The sequence below is a fragment of the Saprolegnia diclina genome (assembly GCF_000281045.1).
Source record: "Saprolegnia diclina VS20 unplaced genomic scaffold supercont1.15, whole genome shotgun sequence".
NCBI lineage: Eukaryota > Oomycota > Saprolegniomycetes > Saprolegniales > Saprolegniaceae > Saprolegnia > Saprolegnia diclina.
The window spans coordinates 545,934-561,412 of NW_008246082.1; the positions used below are offsets into that span (position 1 = coordinate 545,934).

Here is a 15,479-nt window from a genome sequence, read left to right on the forward strand (position 1 = left end):
ATGTCGGGCTACATGAACAACATGATGATCTCGGTCGGCCTCATGGTCGTCGTGCAGTCCGTCGTCAACTCGTACTTCGGCTTCGAGACGCCGGCGACCTGCGCGCCGGGCGTCAACGACAACTCGTGGACCGACGAGTACCAGTCGGTCATGCTCTTCCACCCCAAGTCGGTGGTCCGGTCCTCGACGTACCTCGAGCTGGCCGATGGCGTCGCGCTCGCCACGGACGTGTACACGTCCCAGGACGCCGAGTACCATGGCCACAAGGTGCCCACGATCCTGCACCTCACGCGCCATGGCCGCGGCTACACGCTCGACTTCCCCTTTAGCAAGGTGTCGGCGCGCGGCGACTTCATCAACCCGCGTACTAACACGTACATCACCAAGTACGGTCCTTCTTCCCAAGCCTAGCAAGATCCAGTGGCTTATTTCGTATGGATTAGGTTTGTTGCCGAAGGCTACGCTTGGGTCGCCGTCGACATTCGTGGCACGGGTGCCTCGAGCGGCGTCAAGACGATGGACTTTGACGACCAAGAATCCGCGGACGCCAAGGAGGTCATCGAGTGGATCACCAAGCAGAGCTGGTCCAACGGCGACGTGACGGCGTTTGGCGTCGGCCTTGACGGTGTCTCGGCCCTCGTCATCGCGGCCGACCCGCACCCGGCGCTCAAGGCTGTGACGCTCAACGGCGTGCCGGCCGAGCTCTTTGAGAGCGTCTTGCTGCCCGGCGGCGCGCTCAACAACCACGGCACCAAGATGTTTTCGTCGTTCTGCCACGCGACTGACAACAACTACCGCTGGGAGGGCGTCCCGCACTTCAAGGCGCGTCTGATGATGAAGAGCTTTGGCGGCAACGTTTACCCGGTCAACACGTCCGAGCCGAATGTCATGGCCGCGGCCGTCGCGCCGCACAAGGCCAACCCGGTTCTCTTTGACGAACTCCAAGCGATCACGTTCCGTGACGACTCGTTCGCGACGATTCCCGCTACGTTTGAGCAGTTTGACGCGCGCCGCCTCTTTGCCAAGCTCGCCAAGTCGCCTGTCGCGATTTTGAGCGTCTCGGGCTATTTCGACACGGGCGTGACGCGCTCGTCGATCTGGCTGCACCAGTACTTGACCGGCCAGATGGAACCGGCGACGCTCGCGGCGCTCGGCTTGGACGCGGTCGAGGTCGGCGACGTGCCGGCGACCAAGTACCGTCTCATCATGGGTCCGTGGAGCCACGCCAACGTCGACAACGCCGACCCGTTTGCCGAGGCCAAGACCCGCTGCTTTGACACGATCATCGAAGTCTCGCGCTTCCTCGATTTCCACACGTACCCGGAGCGCCGCCAGGACTCGGGCATTGACGTTGAGGAGCCGATCCACTACTTCACGATGGGCGAGCAAAAGTGGAAGACGACCACGTCGTGGCCGCCGGCTCTCATTGACACGACGCAGACGCTCTACTTTAGCGACGAAAAGACGATGGTCGAAGACATTAGCGAGGTGGTTGACGGCGAGCAGGCGCTCGACATCAAGGCGGGCTCCGAGTCGCTTCCGGGTGTCACGACGCGCTGGCACTTCCTCGACCACATCTTCCTCAACAAGCCGTCGTACGCGCACAACCGTGACGGCCTCGAGAAGGATCTTATCTCGTTCGTGTCGCCGCCGCTGCACCAGGCCGAGCTCACGGGTGAGATGACGCTCAAGGTCTACTTCTCGGCCAACAAGCCCGTCGTGAACCTCTTTGCGTACCTCGAAGACGTCAACAGCGTCGCGCCCATTGACCAGCGCATGATTGCCGGCGCCAAGGTGCGCGGCGGCATCACGTACATCACCGAAGGCAACGTCAACCCGATGCACTCGTCGATCGCGCCGGGCTCGCCGCTCCGCACGTTCCGCAAGGCTGACGCCCGCGTCATCGAGCCCGAGATCATCTACGAGGCGACGTTCAACTTTCTCCCGACGTCGTACCTCCTCCCGCACGACCACCAGCTCCGCGTCACGATCGCGGGCTCCGAGTACCCGTCGTTTGCGGTCCGCGATAGCGAGAACCTCGCGACCAAGCTCACGATCCACTACGGCGCCCAGTACCCGTCGTCGCTCACGATCAAGTCGCACGAGATTGAGCTGCCCGTCAAGATGGCGCTGGTTGAAGACGACGTCAAGACCGCCGCGCCGGTCAAGGACGAAGACGAGTTTGCCGAGAAGATCGAGCTTTAGATAAGAGCGCCTCCTTCGTGTACCCTTGGACTGCATACATGTGAGATTATAAATATACGTTATCGCTTGCGCCGTGCATATCCCCTGCGAGCTGTGCAGCCAAACGACGCGATCGCCATTCGCGCTGCCCTGTCGCGATGTTACAGCCCCGCTGACGTCACTTGCACTGCGACCGCCGTCGTCCGTCGCGATATGTACCCGCCTCGCCCGTGGCCATGCGCCTTGGGTAGGCGTTGCGCGGCCCGACGCAGGCCCTCGTTGCGGCGCCGTCGGCGAAGCCTCCGTCGCACGGCCTTGCTGCTTGCCGCGTTACTCACACCCTCCACCACGGTCGCTCGCAGTCCGGAAAAGGATTTGCCCAACCGGATGGTTTCATCCCAGTCGACAGTGCGAAGGCAGGGCGTATTTTAATGCGTGTTGACGGCTTCTACTCTATGTTTTTGTATGAGATTGCCTTTTCGACCGAATAAAATGAGCGTGGCGCTGGCACTTGGTTGCGTCAAATTCTTGTCTTGACCTTGACCGCCGAGCCGGCAGCATGATCCAGGCCCCGATCGCCGCAGCCGCGGCCCCGCGGCCCCTGTACCTGAACGAGTCCCAGCAGTCGGAGCTGTAGGCGCATGAGGTGGCGCCATGGAGGCTCATGATGGTATGTAGGTACCATACGTCGCGGAACCACGCCGTGGCCTTCCTGCAAAACTCGCTGAGCGACCTCCACGAATGGGAGTTCATCTCGGAGAAGAAGAACGTGCAGTTCTACCGGAAGAAGAGCTCGGACGGGACGACGTACACGATCAATGCCATCACGCGCATCGTCGCCGACCTCGACGACACGATGCGGACGCTCTATTGCGAAGACAGCATGGCGCTCGGCAACCTCTTCTCGCAGCTGCACGACGACACGTTCGCCGATGGCGCCGTGCTCGCGACGCTGCCCGCCAAGCGCGACCCGACCGGTACCACCGCAATGGACGCGCAGGACATTTTGACGATGCTTCTTGGTCCTAGGCGTCTGTCGTGAGCAGTGCAGCGTCAAGATGATCTCGTTCCGGCCGTTCAATGCGATGGACAAGGCGCGGCAGTACACGGTCGTCGACTATTGCACGATCCGCACGGGCAAGACTGACGAAAAGCCCGACGAGACCGGCGTCGACAACCGGCTCGGTATCCAGCTCATGTACTCGACTGACGTCGCCGAGCCACCGAAGCGGGGCCCAACCCTCGGCACGGCCAACGACATTGATTACGTGAGCCAGCTCCTTCCGTCGGGCTTCATCGTGTACCCGACGACCAAGAAGGGCGTCCTCGAAGTCATTTTCAGCTGGTCGGCGCACGACCCGCGGGGCATCTCGCGCGGCTATAAGAAGGCGATTCTGAGTCTCGTCTCGAGCGTCGCGCGGCTTGAAAACATCTTTTTGGCGCTGCGCATCGCGGCCTCGGGCTTTATCAAGAGCAAGAACTGGGTCAACGACAAGGACCGGTCCTACTGCTTTATCTGCCGCGAGTCGTTTGGCCCCTTTCGCCGGCGCCACCACTGCCGCCTCTGTGGCGACATTACCTGCTCCAAGTGCGCGACGATCACGGCCGTCAAGTTGCCCGTCGTCGGGCTCTGCCAAGTCCGCATCTGCAACCGGTGCCTCACCGAGAACGATTCGTCGCGGAGCAGCAACCCGGGCCCAGCGCCCATGGCGCCCAAGCCGACGCTCGGGTCCCTCGGCGGCCTCCCGCCCGCACCCACGTCGTCGCACCACTCGTCCTTTGACTCGAACGACGGTATCTTGGTTGCAAATTATGGTGCCATAGCATATCTGCGTAGGCCACGCGTACCACCACCACCAACACGTGCAGGTCATGGAGCGGCTCTCGCACGGCATGAGCAACCTCTCGGCCGTGCCCAACTGCATCGACTCGGACGATGATAGCGACGAAATGTCGATTTCCGGTGACCTCTCGGCGTCGGCCGCGTCCTCGTCCGTCATGGGCTCCCGGTACGCTTGGGACACGCGTTTGTCATCCGCTAAAATCTCAAACAACGCGTAGGTCCATGTCGTCGTCGCTGGCGACGTCCAACATGGGGTCGTTCTCGCAGACTGCGAACGGCAAGATGGGTGGTACCATCGAAGAGTCGTTTGACGAAGCCGACGAGTTGACGGGCAACTCGGCCGACTTTATTCCGCTCAACATGGTCTCGCACGCGTCGTCGTCGATGCCGGTCAAGCCATTTTTGTACAAACTCGCGTACGCAGACAAGCAAAAGTGGCCATTGGCGCCGATCCCGTCGGACGAAGCGCCGCGCCTCCGCAAGCTCGACGAGCTGCGTATTCTCGACACGCCCATGGAGCAGGTACACGCATGTTGATGGCACGATACCAATGCCATCATAGGAATTCAACCACATTGCACAGTCGGCCGCCGAAGCTCTCGGTACGGCGTTTGGCTTTGTCAGCTTTGTCGACGACAAGCGCGAGTGGGTCAAGGCGTGCTACGGCATGGCCGCGTCCGCCGCCGTCCCCCGCGATATCTCGCTCACGGCCCACGCCATCATGTCGTACGAGGTACCGCGGATGAACCCTCTTCGATGTTGATTCTGACGCGACGGCATATCGTTAGGTCATGGCCGTGCCCAACCTAACGCTGGACGTTCGCTTCAAGGACAACCCGCTCGTGACCGAGAACGGCCTCCGGTAGAGCTTGGACGTTCCTGGCGAGCTCTGAACGTGTGCCTGTAGTTTCTTTGTGGGCTTCCCGCTCGTCACGAACGACGGCTTTATTGTCGGCGCACTCGCCGTGGCGGATACGAAGGTTAAGGACGGGATCACGCAGGGCCAGGTCGCGACGATGAAGCGCCTCTCGAACCACGTGACGCGGCTCTTGGAAGAGCGCGCGCACTACGTCAACCCCGTCGGGTACTCGAACGTCCAAGCGCCGCCGACGACGTACTCGTCGAACGCGGCGCAGGCCAACATCCACAATGCGCTGCTGGACCTCCTCAAGAAGACGGAGGCCACTGGCAAGACCCTCCAGCAGACGCAGAGCATGATGAACCAGTCGGCCAAGCGCGACGCCTGAGCGCGCCCTAGATACGTATGATGTACTACTCGTGTGTTTTTGATGACGCTTCGTCTTCGCCAGCCCATGTGCTCGTTTCCAGAAACCAGATCTGAGCAACCAGATCTGAGCAACCAGATCTGAGCAACCAGATCTGAGCAACCAGATATCTGAGATACACCAAATCCTAGCCCTGGATCCGAGAAACGGCCGCAGAAAGGGCACCACAGGGTCGATCGTCTGGCGGCCGTTCCTCCTCGACGCCACCTGCGTATAGCCTCGGAACACGGCCATTGACTTGGGCGCAGTATGCCAAACGTGTCCAAATGACTCGACACCACAGGGACATGTTGCCCTTGAGCGCAACGTTGGCTTGTGGTTGGTCGGCGCCCACCAGCTGGCAAAGGGCCATCACGGAACGCCATTGCTCATTCCTCGAAAGAGAACCACAGACGCAAACGAACGGATGGTGCGCTACGTGGAGACGGTGTCGGCGCTGCCGACCGAGACGCTGCCGACTGTCCTGCTCATCGGCACGACCGAGACGCCCGGCGTGTCCCTTGCCGAGCGCGTCCTTGCGCACCTTGCTGGCGGGGCGCTCGAGCCCGAGACGGTCGCGCTCGTCGCGCATGCGATCGCCGAGCTGTCGCCGTCGACCGACAACGCGGCGTCGGCGCACCTCTACGTGCCGCTGGACGATGACAAGATGCTGAGCCTTGTCGTTGCGCAGCTCCCGACAGCGGTCTCGCGCCACAACTCGGAGGCGCGCCCGCATGCGATCATGGCGCTTGTCAAGGCCCACGCTGCCGACGTCGAGGCGGACACGGTCGTTGCGCTCTCGCTGCCCAACCAGTCGGCGACGTGGGTCGCGGCGGGTACGGCCGTCGCCAAGGCGATGCCTGCCTACTTCCACAAGTCGACCAAGGCGCTCCGTGGCGTCATCACGACGGGCGAGGGCACTGCGTTCGCGGCTGACTCTACGCTCGTGGTCTTTGACGAGCGCTTGACGCCCGAGCAGGTCACGTACCTCGAGTGCTCGGCCGACGGTATCCACCTCGCGCAGCGCCTCGTGGACGCGCCGCCGAACGAGCTCAACACGACGACGTTTGTCGCCGAGGCCGCGGCCGTCGCCGCCCGCACGGGCGCCGAGCTCACGGTTATCGAAGGCGAGCAGCTTCGCGAGCGCGGCTTCGGCGGCCTCTACGGCGTCGGCCAGGCCGCAGCGCACCCACCGGCGCTTGTTGTGCTGAGCCACTACCCGAGTGAAGAGTCCAAGACGAAGCCGTCGCGCGTGCTCGTCGGCAAGGGCATCGTGTACGACACGGGTGGTCTCTCGCTCAAGATCTCGGGCGGTATGGTCGGCATGAAGGACGACATGGGCGGCGCCGCCGGCCTCCTCGGTGCTTTCTTGGCGACGGTGACCTCGGGCGCCGCCGGCACCGAGTTGCCGCTGCACTGCATCCTCTGCCTCGCCGAGAACGCGGTCGGCCCGAACGCGACGCGACCGGACGACATCCACACCATGTACTCGGGCAAGACGGTCGAGATCAACAACACGGACGCCGAAGGGCGCTTGGTGCTCGCGGACGGCGTCGCGTACGCGGTCGCGCATCTGAGCCCGGCGTTCTTGCTCGACATGGCGACGCTCACGGGCGCCGCTGGCATCGTCACGGGCGCCAAGATCGGCGCCATGTACGCCAACACGGACGACATTGAGGCGTTTGGGTCTGCGGCTGGCAAGACGTCCGGCGACCTCGTCCACCCGGTGCCGTACGTCCCCGAGTTTTACCGCCCCGAGTACAAGAGCCCGGTGGCCGACATGAAGAATTTGATGGCCAACACGCGCAACGCTGGCGTCTCGTGCGGCGGCCAGTTCATCGCAAACCACATGGCCGACTTTGTCGACGGCGACGGCCAGTGGATGCACGTTGACATGGGCTTTCCTGTCGCCCACGACGACCACCGCGCGACCGGCTACGGCGTCGGGTTGCTCATGGCGCTCTTCACGGACCTCAACGCGTCGGCGACCTTTTAAAGCCATCCCTGGGTAGAGGTAGTAACACTGTGAAGGATACATAATACATGAAACATTGTCCTTCCTCTGGTCGCACGTTCATACCGGTATTACCGCGGTGAGCTCGAAGCTACGAGAGCGTGCCACGTGGTTTATCCGGATAAAATATCAAAATATCGGATTCGAGAATGCCACGCGAGAGCCGACTTGAGGCTGGCGGTCGTCGCCTTGGACGGCGTGCGTGTAGCGGTCGTCCAGTGTATGGCTTCGCCCAGTGACGTGCTAGCATTGCTCCAAGCGCTTGTTGCATCGGCGGTGGAGCTTCCACCAGTGCTATTGGCGCTGCGGGTGCTGCTGACAACGCCCCGACTGCGTCGCACCCGATCTCTGACCTCGCATGCACCTCGCGGGGATCGCTGACGACGAGATCCACCTCGTAGCGGCGGCCATGTCTCTCGTTCCCTCGATCGGCATCGACGGTCCGTTTGGCAGGGATCGCTCGCCGACGAGCGAAAAAGCCAAACTCGGTTTGTTCACCGACCCCTTCTGCGCTTTCGTCGCGCAGTGGACGTTCAAGGTGCACGAGCTGAGTCTCTTGTCGCGTCCAGAAAAGAACCCAAGCGACTGTTACGACCTGCTTGGTCTCTGCATCAGCCTGCAGACAGCGGTGCTCTCGAGCAACTGGCTGGCGCTCGCGGCCATATCGACGTCGGCGCATCACGTCAGCGACCTCTCACTCCTCAACGCCAGCCACAACGCCGATGGTCTCCCGTTTGATTGGACAGAAAGCTTGGGTCCGTGGCTCGAGTCGGCCCACGCCAAGCGCTTGCGCCTCTCTTCCTTTGCGTCGACGGACGACCTTGGCCTCGCCCGAGCAATAGCAAAGACGCGGACACTCACCGCAATTGCATCTCGATGACGCCGACGATGTCATCAGCGGTCTCTTTGCCAATCATCTGCCTTTGAACTACCTCACGCACCTCGGGCTTCTCGCTTGCCGCGACCCGATCTTGGGCGACATGGCGGCGCTTCTCGAACCCGCTGTGATTGAATCCATTCGCTTTCAGAGCTACTGCCTCGAAGAGATGACCGGCTTTGTCATGACCTTGCCGCTCTTCCCGCGGCTGGCCGTGGTCGACATCACTGGAGTTTCGCTTGGTGGCCACTCTGCAGCGCCGCTGTCAACCACGAAGACGCTCCGAGTGGTGCTGTTCCGAGCTATTTCGTGGTCGGCGAACGCCTTGGCCACGCTCCTCGACTGGATGGCGCGCGCAGATGTCCTCGAGTGCTCGAAGTGGACCGGCTCTGAGATGGTCGGCGCCAACTGTGACCTTGTTGGCCGCGCGTTGCGTTGCTGGATTGCCACGGGTGCGCTTCGGTGTTGCAGCATTGCTGACGACGGCGTGCGGCGACTGGCATTCGCCGTCTGCGACGTCCACCGCGTACGCAGCTCAAGCTGGATCTCAGCGTCAATAGCTTTGGCTGCGACGGTCTGCAGGTGCTTCTCGACGCGCTTGCACCGAGCTCCAACATTGTCGTACTCACGTGAGTTGCCAGATGTCATTGCTGGACGTGGCGTCGCCATCGACACCGCCATGCCAACGACCCTGCAGCTAACAGCACCTATGCACTGATCTCAATGTGGACAATACTGGCCCATGCATGCGACGTTTTACTCCCCAAGACAGGCGCCAGAGCACAGTAACGTCCATCATCAGCTCATCAGCGTGCAGGCGCAACGTTGCTCATGACGACGACGAGGTCGGCCTCCGGTTGGGTGTAGGCAGCACCATCATGTGGAGCTGGGTTCGACTCCCAGCCGGCCATATCATTTTATATGAAATGGGCATCGCCGAAGAGATGGCGCAGCAGCAAGTGTCATTATTGTACACAAAAGCTGGTTGAGATTCGACCACCTCGGTTTTATGTCTATTTCCACGCAACTCCAAATTTGACAGTGGACGGATGGTGCGGTACTTGGCCAACGTCGGCCGGATCGCCCGCGCCACTGCGCTGCCCAAGGTCGTCCTCATTGGTACAAAGGAGACAAACAGCTTGGACCTTGGCTCAAAGATCCTCGCGCAGCTCAAGCGCGAGGCTCGCCCGTTGGACCCGCTGGCGCGCCGGCTCTTGGCGCACACGATCGACGAGCTTCGCCCGACCGCAGACGTGCCAGTCTCGGCGCACGTCTACCTGCCGCTCGGCGACGACGACGGCATTGTAAGCTGCACGGTCGCCACGCTGCCGACAGCGATCTCACGCCACAATGCCTTTGCCCGCCCGCACGCCATTTCGAGCATCGTCAAAGCCCACATGGCCGACGCGGGGCGGACGCTCGTGGGCGTGGACCTCCCGTCGCACGCAACGTTGCAGCCGTGGAAGACAGCCGGCTTTGCCGTCGCGCGCGCGATCCCAACGTACAAGCACACGTCGACGACGCGCGCCGGCGTCATCACGGACGGCGTCGCAACTTCGATTCCTGCCGACGACGTCGACGTGGTCTTTAGCCACGACCTCTCGGCCAATGAGGTGGCCTTTCTGAACGCGACCGCCGACGGCATCCACCTCGCGCAGCGTCTCGTCGACGCGCCGCCCAATGAGCTCACGACTGAGACGTTTGTCGAAGAAGCCCGCGCGGTCGCAACTCGCATTGGCGCCGAGTTTACGCTCATCCAAGGCACTGAGCTGCGCGACCGCGGCTTTGGTGGGCTCTACAACGTCGGGAAGGCGTCTTTGCACCCGCCAGCGCTCGCGGTGCTGAGCTACTACCCGAATGACGCCTCCCGCACGGAACGCAGCATTGCGCTCGTGGGCAAAGGCCTCGTGTACGACACGGGCGGCCTCGACCTCAAGGTCGGCGGGCACATGGCGGGCATGAAGGCCGACATGGGCGGCGCGGCCGGGCTCCTCGGGGCCTTTGACGCCGCTGTGCGCTCGGGCAACGTGCGTACCCGACCACTGCACTGCATCCTCTGCATCGCCGAGAACGCGGTCGGCCCGAACGCGACCCGGCCGGACGAAGTACATACGTTCTACTCGGGCAAGACGGTCGAGGTCAACGACACGGACGCCGAAGGCCGCTTGGTGCTCGCGGACGGCGTCGCGTACGCGGTCAAGCACCTCCACCCGGCGCTGTTGCTGGACATGGCGACGCTCACGGGTGCCCAAGGCATTGCAACAGGGTCCCACATGGGCGCGCTGTACACCAACACGGACGACCTCGAGGCGATGGCGGTCGCGGCCGGCAAGGCGTCCGGCGACTTGGTCCACCCTGTGCCGTACGTCCCCGAGTTTTTCCGCCCCGAGTACAAGAGCCACGTGGCCGACATGAAGAATTATATGAGCAACCCGCGCAACGCCGGTGTCTCGTGCGGCGGCCAGTTCATCGCAAACCACATGACCGACTATCTCGACGGCGACGGCCAGTGGATGCACATTGACATGGCGTCGCCCGTTGAGCACAGCGACAAGCGCGCAACGGGCTACGGCGTCGGCTTTGTCCAGTCGCTTCTCGAGCAGCTTCACAAGCTGTAGGTAGCACCAACAATTACGGACTCAAGTGAGCGCCATGAAGCCTAAAAAGTTACTTTTCCCGAATGTCATGTGTCTTGTGAACCGCACCAAACCTCTGGCACAACTGCTGCCAGCAGCCTTTGGCTACCACTCAGACCTAGGCCGTCGGTATATCCTAGACGATGGCGATGCCAAGTAGTGTCCCAGAGCCACACGCGGGTCGTTCGCGGACGAGCTACAGTACACGCTTGGTGGCAATGTTCTTGATCGCAGACAGAGAAGTTCGGAGTTCACAAACGACACGAGTCAACAACGTGCCCTCTCGATCGAAGACGACGCCGCAGAGGACATTCCTTTTCGAACATACTATAGCAGCAGCGACACGTCGTCTTCGACTTCGAAGCTCTAAGCTTGGTCCAAAAGCTTGAAGATCGGCTTCACTTACATGCTGTATGCAAGGGTGTGTCGAGCCGCTCGCTCTTGTTCGAAAGAGTCTTCTTGATGTTCGCAACTTGGTTGATTTGTGATCTACGCAAGAGACTGTTGTCGAAGGATACACAACTTTGAATGGGATTGTAGACACCACGCAGCGTGTGCTCAAGCCTCACATTTCCATTTCCTCGACGAGAACGACTCGACCCATGCGCACCAGTGTCCTTCTTGCGCTTTGCCTCGCAGTCAACAGCGCGACAGTCGACGAGCTGCCGACGTCGACCGTGTGCACGTCGATCGAGCGCGGCGTCGACTATACGTACAACGACATCAAGTACGAATTCGTGTACGGCTCGGATCAAGAAAAGCTGGACAAATGCTGCAAGTTCTGCTCGACGCTCGACGACTGCCGCGGTTTCATCGTCTCCGACACCAAATGTTGGCTCAAGAGCCTCATGAGCAACAAGACGCCGTCTCGCCCCGACGTACTCGCGGGCCTGTACAGTGCGCCCAACCCAGCACTCCGCTCGTGCTAAGCGTCTGCACTCCATTTTGCACTTGACTTGCACGTTTTCCTAAAGCATGATCTGAAATAAACATTCGACTTGACGCTTCTTAGTCGGTGCTTCGCTTAGCCATGTGTGTGAACCGAGTAGCGATATCGGCGGAAGCTGCTCGAGTCCTGCGATGCTGATCACGTTGTCCCTGGTGGTGGCTTCTCGAATTTGCGAATTCGGGAGATCGTAAATTCGAGCGGTGATTGGGTATAAATGGGGAGATTAGTAGCCATTTGCACCAATCCGCACTCGGTATTCCCATCACTGGATTGGCGAGGTTCATTTCCGAAGCAACCCGACGTCTTGACACGATGGCGTCCTTCTTCCGTCGTTCGATGCTCCGCCCGACAGCGCTGCGCTCTGCCGCCCTCGGCCTTTCGGCCATCACCAGCGTCGCCATGTGCGAGGCCGAGGCCAAGCCTGCCAAGAAGATGGAGTTCGTCGGTGTCTTCCTCGACGCCAAGTCGCGCAAGCAGCTCGAGGAGCGCTTCGCCGCCGTCCATGCCAAGATCCCGGACCAAAGCACGGTTGTGCTCAAGTACAACCCGACGGCCGACGAGCTCAGCACGTTTGCACCCATCATGGGCCACAACGTCAAGGTAGGCAGGCGCCCGCCGCATCTCAATTCTTATTGCTGCATGCAGATTGAAGTCAAGGCGCTCGCCCAAGACGAACACACGCAGGCGGTATGGCAATTCTCCTCGCGCTCTTGTTCAACGGTACCAACGATCCTGTAGGCGGTGGTCGCGGTCTCGACGGAACACGGCGCCGTGCAGTACGCGGTCGAGTGCCCCCACGTGACGCTCTCGTACTCTGGCGAAGAAGGCTACTCGCAGGCGTACGCCAACGTCCTCTTTGAGCGCCTCCAGAAGACGGGCAGCTTGACGCTTGAGGAGACGGACGAGGGCATCAACGTCGGCCTTGGCGCGTTTGAAGGCGAGCTCACGGCATTCGACTCGAAGCTCTTTCCCTTTTACAGGTACGACGACGACGACGACGATCAACGTGGTAGACGGCTTTTCTGCGTAGTCCGTTTCCGGCGACGTCGGCCAAGATGACGGTGCTGGACGAGCCGCTCGTGCTCTCGGGTGTCGTGTGCAGCTCGACCGGCTACGACGCCGAGACCGAGTCGTGCATCGCCACCGAGATCAAGAAGCCCGAGTGCGGCTTTTGCAAGTTTATGAAGGCGGGCCCGTGCGGCAAGCAGTTTACGGCCTGGGAGGCCTGCCTCGACGAGTCCAAGGCCAACGGTTCGAACCCGTTTGATCGCCGCTTTTTGCCTTATCTGAAGTCTAGGCGAAGACTTCTTGGAAAAGTGTGGTGGTGTGACCCTCCTCTTGCGCGACTGCGTCGACGCCAACCCCGAGTACTACAGCGTGCTGAACGAGCCGCCCGAGTCGGCCGACGACGACACCGACGAGGCGTTTGATGCGTAAGCCACTCCCGAGATCCCGCGAAATAGATACACATGCTCATACACACTTTCTCTTTCATTGTCATTCGCATCCTCCGACGCACGCAGCAACGCTCTCGGTTACTGCAACGCAAAGCCCGGTGCGCTACTCGTCATGCTCGCGCGGGCGTGGAACTGCGTGGCGACGGCGCTGCCCCGGCGGTCGGGCGTCTGCAGCACGGGCGCGTCGTCGTCACCGAGGGTCGGGCACGGATGGTCGGCGTCCGGCACCGCGGGCGTCTTGGCGTCATGGAGCTGCAAATACCGCGCGCGTGCCACGAGCCCGACCACGAGCAAGCCCAAGATAGTTGCGGCCGCAATCTCGATGATGACAGCAGCCGATACCTGCTCGTCCGACAAAGTCGGCTTGACGCTCAAGAACGAGATGGTGTTTTGGAGTCCTATCGCCGCGCCCACCGGTGTGCAGATGTGGACAGCCGGGTTGTACCCGGTCCCAAACCTGCCGCAACGAGTGAGTCACCCGGACTGTGGTGGCAGTCTCGTACCGGGGCGGCGTGTTGGCGCGGATGCGCCCGCACGCCGACGGCACAAAGGTCGACGGCAGCGAGCAGTTTGTGCACGCTGGGTCTTGCTGGCCGGTGATCGTCACGGGGTAGTACTCGTAGAGCGTGTACTTGGCCGTGCCGTCCGTGGGCGCCCAGCCGTAGCCAACGACCTACAGCACCGAGTTTGACCTTTTGTCGCGATTGGTGGTGACGCACCGTCGTCGCCATGCAGCCGACCGAGGTTGGACCAAACACGGCATTGTACTTGACCCAGTAGGCTTCGAGGAGCCCGGTCGCGGCGTCGAGCACGTACGTGGCGTCGCACTGGACGTCGCCGCACCCGGCGTCGTTGCAGTTGCGGACGCGGACGCCATAGCCGGGAAACCCCGAGTACGGCTTGGTCGAGTCAAAGTGCTCGCCAAAGTTGAGCGTATGCTGCGCGCACTCGGCGCAGGGCGACCCGGGAAGGCTCCCAGCGCCGAGCGTATACGGCATCGTATCGATTCCCGCTGCGTTCAGACTGAACCGGTCGTAGTTGCGCTGGCACCCGACGCTGCTGGCGACACCCGGTAGTAGCGTGTAGTACTTGGCCGGCTGGCCGCGCCAAAACCACTAGGTCCCACCGCGCATCAATACCACGTGAGCCATGGACATTGGAGCGCAGGCACCTGCGGGTGCGACGCGAGCTGCGAAATACGGCCCGGCGCCGTGTCGACGCCGACCATGGGCGCGCCATTGCCCGGCGCAATGACCTTGCACGTCGCAATCGGCTTGGGCAAGTAGCTCTTGATGAACGACGTGTTGAGGCCCGAGACGCACAGCGGCTGTGACGGCGCGTCGACGACGACGGTGCCGTTGGCACAGAAGAGACCGCCGCGCGCGGTCGCTGGCGAGCTCGGCGGGCAGAGCGACGTGAACGGAAGGCAGTCGGACGACGACCAGCCATTGGATGACGGGAGGTACGGCAGTGCGCACGCATACGGGCAGCGCATGCCACTGCCGCAGGCTTCGTCCATTGCAAAGCCCGCGTTGGCATTCGAGGCTGCGGGGCAGTTGACGTACTGCAATCGGGTGTCGAGGCCGGTGTCGAGACGACAGTATTCCTTGCTCGCCGGCGGCACGTAACATGCGGTCGTCGCATCGTTCGCACTGCAGACGCGGGGCTGCGGCGGCGCGGTCGTCGGAGCCAACGTCGTCGGCGTCGGTAGGAGCGCCGAGCCGCCCCCGGCGCTCGCTGAACCCGCACCTGATTTCTCTCTGGGCACCGCCGTGGCGCTGTTGTCATCCGTCGATGTCTCTACCGGTGTCGGTGATGCTACGGGTCGCGCAGTGTATGTGGTCATGTCGCCGCCGGCCGTGTCGGCTGCGATGGTGCTCGGCGCCGACGATGGCCCTGCCGAGACGCTGCCGACGATCGCAGCGACGACAATGCACAAGGCCAAGAGCGTGATGAGCGCCATGAGCAGCAGCCGCTTGCGCTTGTTGGCGAGCATCGAGTGCACCGCGTCTCGGAGTGTCGTCGGCATCGGCAGCAGTTACTCAAGTTCGTTTGAAACTATGGAAAGGCAGCAACACTGCGCCAAAAAGTATCCGACAATCCTGTCCGACATTTCACGAAACGAGTGACGCAATAGCACGCCAGTATTGAGGCGCACCGAAAAGGCTCGGGATACACCGAGACTGATGAATAAAGCAGCTAGTGTTCTCGATGACATGTGCCAAGCTTCTCTGCTAGTCGTGAGATACCGTCA

The 15,479-nt window shown here is 61.8% G+C and overlaps 8 protein-coding genes across 8 annotated transcripts; 7 read left to right on the plus strand and 1 right to left on the minus strand.

Moving 5' to 3' along the window:
* On the plus strand, positions 1-2,205 carry SDRG_05742 (hypothetical protein; the record flags this gene model as incomplete). Its single annotated transcript, XM_008611474.1, has 2 exons — positions 1-386; positions 444-2,205. 2 exons carry the CDS (start codon positions 1-3, stop codon positions 2,203-2,205), a joined length of 2,148 nt encoding a protein of 715 aa, XP_008609696.1.
* Positions 2,206-2,743: 538 nt separating this feature from the next.
* On the plus strand, positions 2,744-5,274 carry SDRG_05743 (hypothetical protein; the record flags this gene model as incomplete). The annotated part of the gene is made up of 8 exons (XM_008611475.1): positions 2,744-2,817; positions 2,863-3,161; positions 3,214-3,978; positions 4,022-4,193; positions 4,246-4,549; positions 4,590-4,760; positions 4,816-4,889; positions 4,935-5,274. 8 exons carry the CDS (start codon positions 2,744-2,746, stop codon positions 5,272-5,274), a joined length of 2,199 nt encoding a protein of 732 aa, XP_008609697.1.
* Positions 5,275-5,662: 388 nt separating this feature from the next.
* Positions 5,663-7,359, plus strand: SDRG_05744 (hypothetical protein). The gene has a single exon (XM_008611476.1). The coding sequence runs from the start codon at positions 5,720-5,722 to the stop codon at positions 7,286-7,288; it is 1,569 nt and encodes a 522-aa protein (XP_008609698.1). The 5' UTR covers positions 5,663-5,719; the 3' UTR covers positions 7,289-7,359.
* Positions 7,360-7,664: 305 nt separating this feature from the next.
* Positions 7,665-8,816, plus strand: SDRG_05745 (hypothetical protein; the record flags this gene model as incomplete). Its single annotated transcript, XM_008611477.1, has 3 exons — positions 7,665-8,113; positions 8,205-8,670; positions 8,718-8,816. 3 exons carry the CDS (start codon positions 7,665-7,667, stop codon positions 8,814-8,816), a joined length of 1,014 nt encoding a protein of 337 aa, XP_008609699.1.
* Positions 8,817-9,205: 389 nt separating this feature from the next.
* Positions 9,206-10,864, plus strand: SDRG_05746 (hypothetical protein). Its single transcript, XM_008611478.1, has one exon. The coding sequence runs from the start codon at positions 9,233-9,235 to the stop codon at positions 10,799-10,801; it is 1,569 nt and encodes a 522-aa protein (XP_008609700.1). The 5' UTR covers positions 9,206-9,232; the 3' UTR covers positions 10,802-10,864.
* A 464-nt stretch (positions 10,865-11,328) lies between these two features.
* On the plus strand, positions 11,329-11,838 carry SDRG_05747 (hypothetical protein). The gene has a single exon (XM_008611479.1). The coding sequence runs from the start codon at positions 11,422-11,424 to the stop codon at positions 11,746-11,748; it is 327 nt and encodes a 108-aa protein (XP_008609701.1). The 5' UTR covers positions 11,329-11,421; the 3' UTR covers positions 11,749-11,838.
* Positions 11,839-12,012: 174 nt separating this feature from the next.
* Positions 12,013-13,268, plus strand: SDRG_05748 (hypothetical protein). The gene is made up of 5 exons (XM_008611480.1): positions 12,013-12,368; positions 12,414-12,455; positions 12,507-12,748; positions 12,799-13,019; positions 13,066-13,268. Exons 1-5 carry the CDS (start codon positions 12,081-12,083, stop codon positions 13,203-13,205), a joined length of 933 nt encoding a protein of 310 aa, XP_008609702.1. The 5' UTR covers positions 12,013-12,080; the 3' UTR covers positions 13,206-13,268.
* SDRG_05749 (hypothetical protein) lies at positions 13,239-15,306 on the minus strand. Its single transcript, XM_008611481.1, has 4 exons — positions 14,397-15,306; positions 13,945-14,340; positions 13,729-13,898; positions 13,239-13,682 (listed from the first exon to the last, which is right to left on the minus strand). Exons 1-4 carry the CDS (start codon positions 15,252-15,254, stop codon positions 13,304-13,306), a joined length of 1,803 nt encoding a protein of 600 aa, XP_008609703.1. The 5' UTR covers positions 15,255-15,306; the 3' UTR covers positions 13,239-13,303.
* Between the last annotated feature and the right edge of the window lie 173 nt (positions 15,307-15,479).

What these genes read in the sequence shown, in the direction of transcription:
- SDRG_05744 (XM_008611476.1), top strand. Translation starts at nt 5,720, where the DNA reads ATGGTGCGCTACGTGGAGACGGTGTCGGCGCTGCCGACCGAGACGCTG.
- SDRG_05746 (XM_008611478.1), top strand. Translation starts at nt 9,233, where the DNA reads ATGGTGCGGTACTTGGCCAACGTCGGCCGGATCGCCCGCGCCACTGCG.
- SDRG_05747 (XM_008611479.1), top strand. Translation starts at nt 11,422, where the DNA reads ATGCGCACCAGTGTCCTTCTTGCGCTTTGCCTCGCAGTCAACAGCGCG.
- SDRG_05748 (XM_008611480.1), top strand. Translation starts at nt 12,081, where the DNA reads ATGGCGTCCTTCTTCCGTCGTTCGATGCTCCGCCCGACAGCGCTGCGC. An exon ending in AAGCTCTTTCCCTTTTACAG is followed by an intron (nt 12,749 to 12,798) that starts GTACGACGACGA and finishes TTTTCTGCGTAG; the next exon opens with TCCGTTTCCGGCGACGTCGG. An exon ending in CGACGAGTCCAAGGCCAACG is followed by an intron (nt 13,020 to 13,065) that starts GTTCGAACCCGT and finishes TCTGAAGTCTAG; the next exon opens with GCGAAGACTTCTTGGAAAAG.
- SDRG_05749 (XM_008611481.1), bottom strand. Translation starts at nt 15,254, where the DNA reads ATGCCGACGACACTCCGAGACGCGGTGCACTCGATGCTCGCCAACAAG. An exon ending in AGCTCGCGTCGCACCCGCAG is followed by an intron (nt 14,341 to 14,396) that starts GTGCCTGCGCTC and finishes GGTGGGACCTAG; the next exon opens with TGGTTTTGGCGCGGCCAGCC. An exon ending in TCGGCTGCATGGCGACGACG is followed by an intron (nt 13,899 to 13,944) that starts GTGCGTCACCAC and finishes TCGGTGCTGTAG; the next exon opens with GTCGTTGGCTACGGCTGGGC.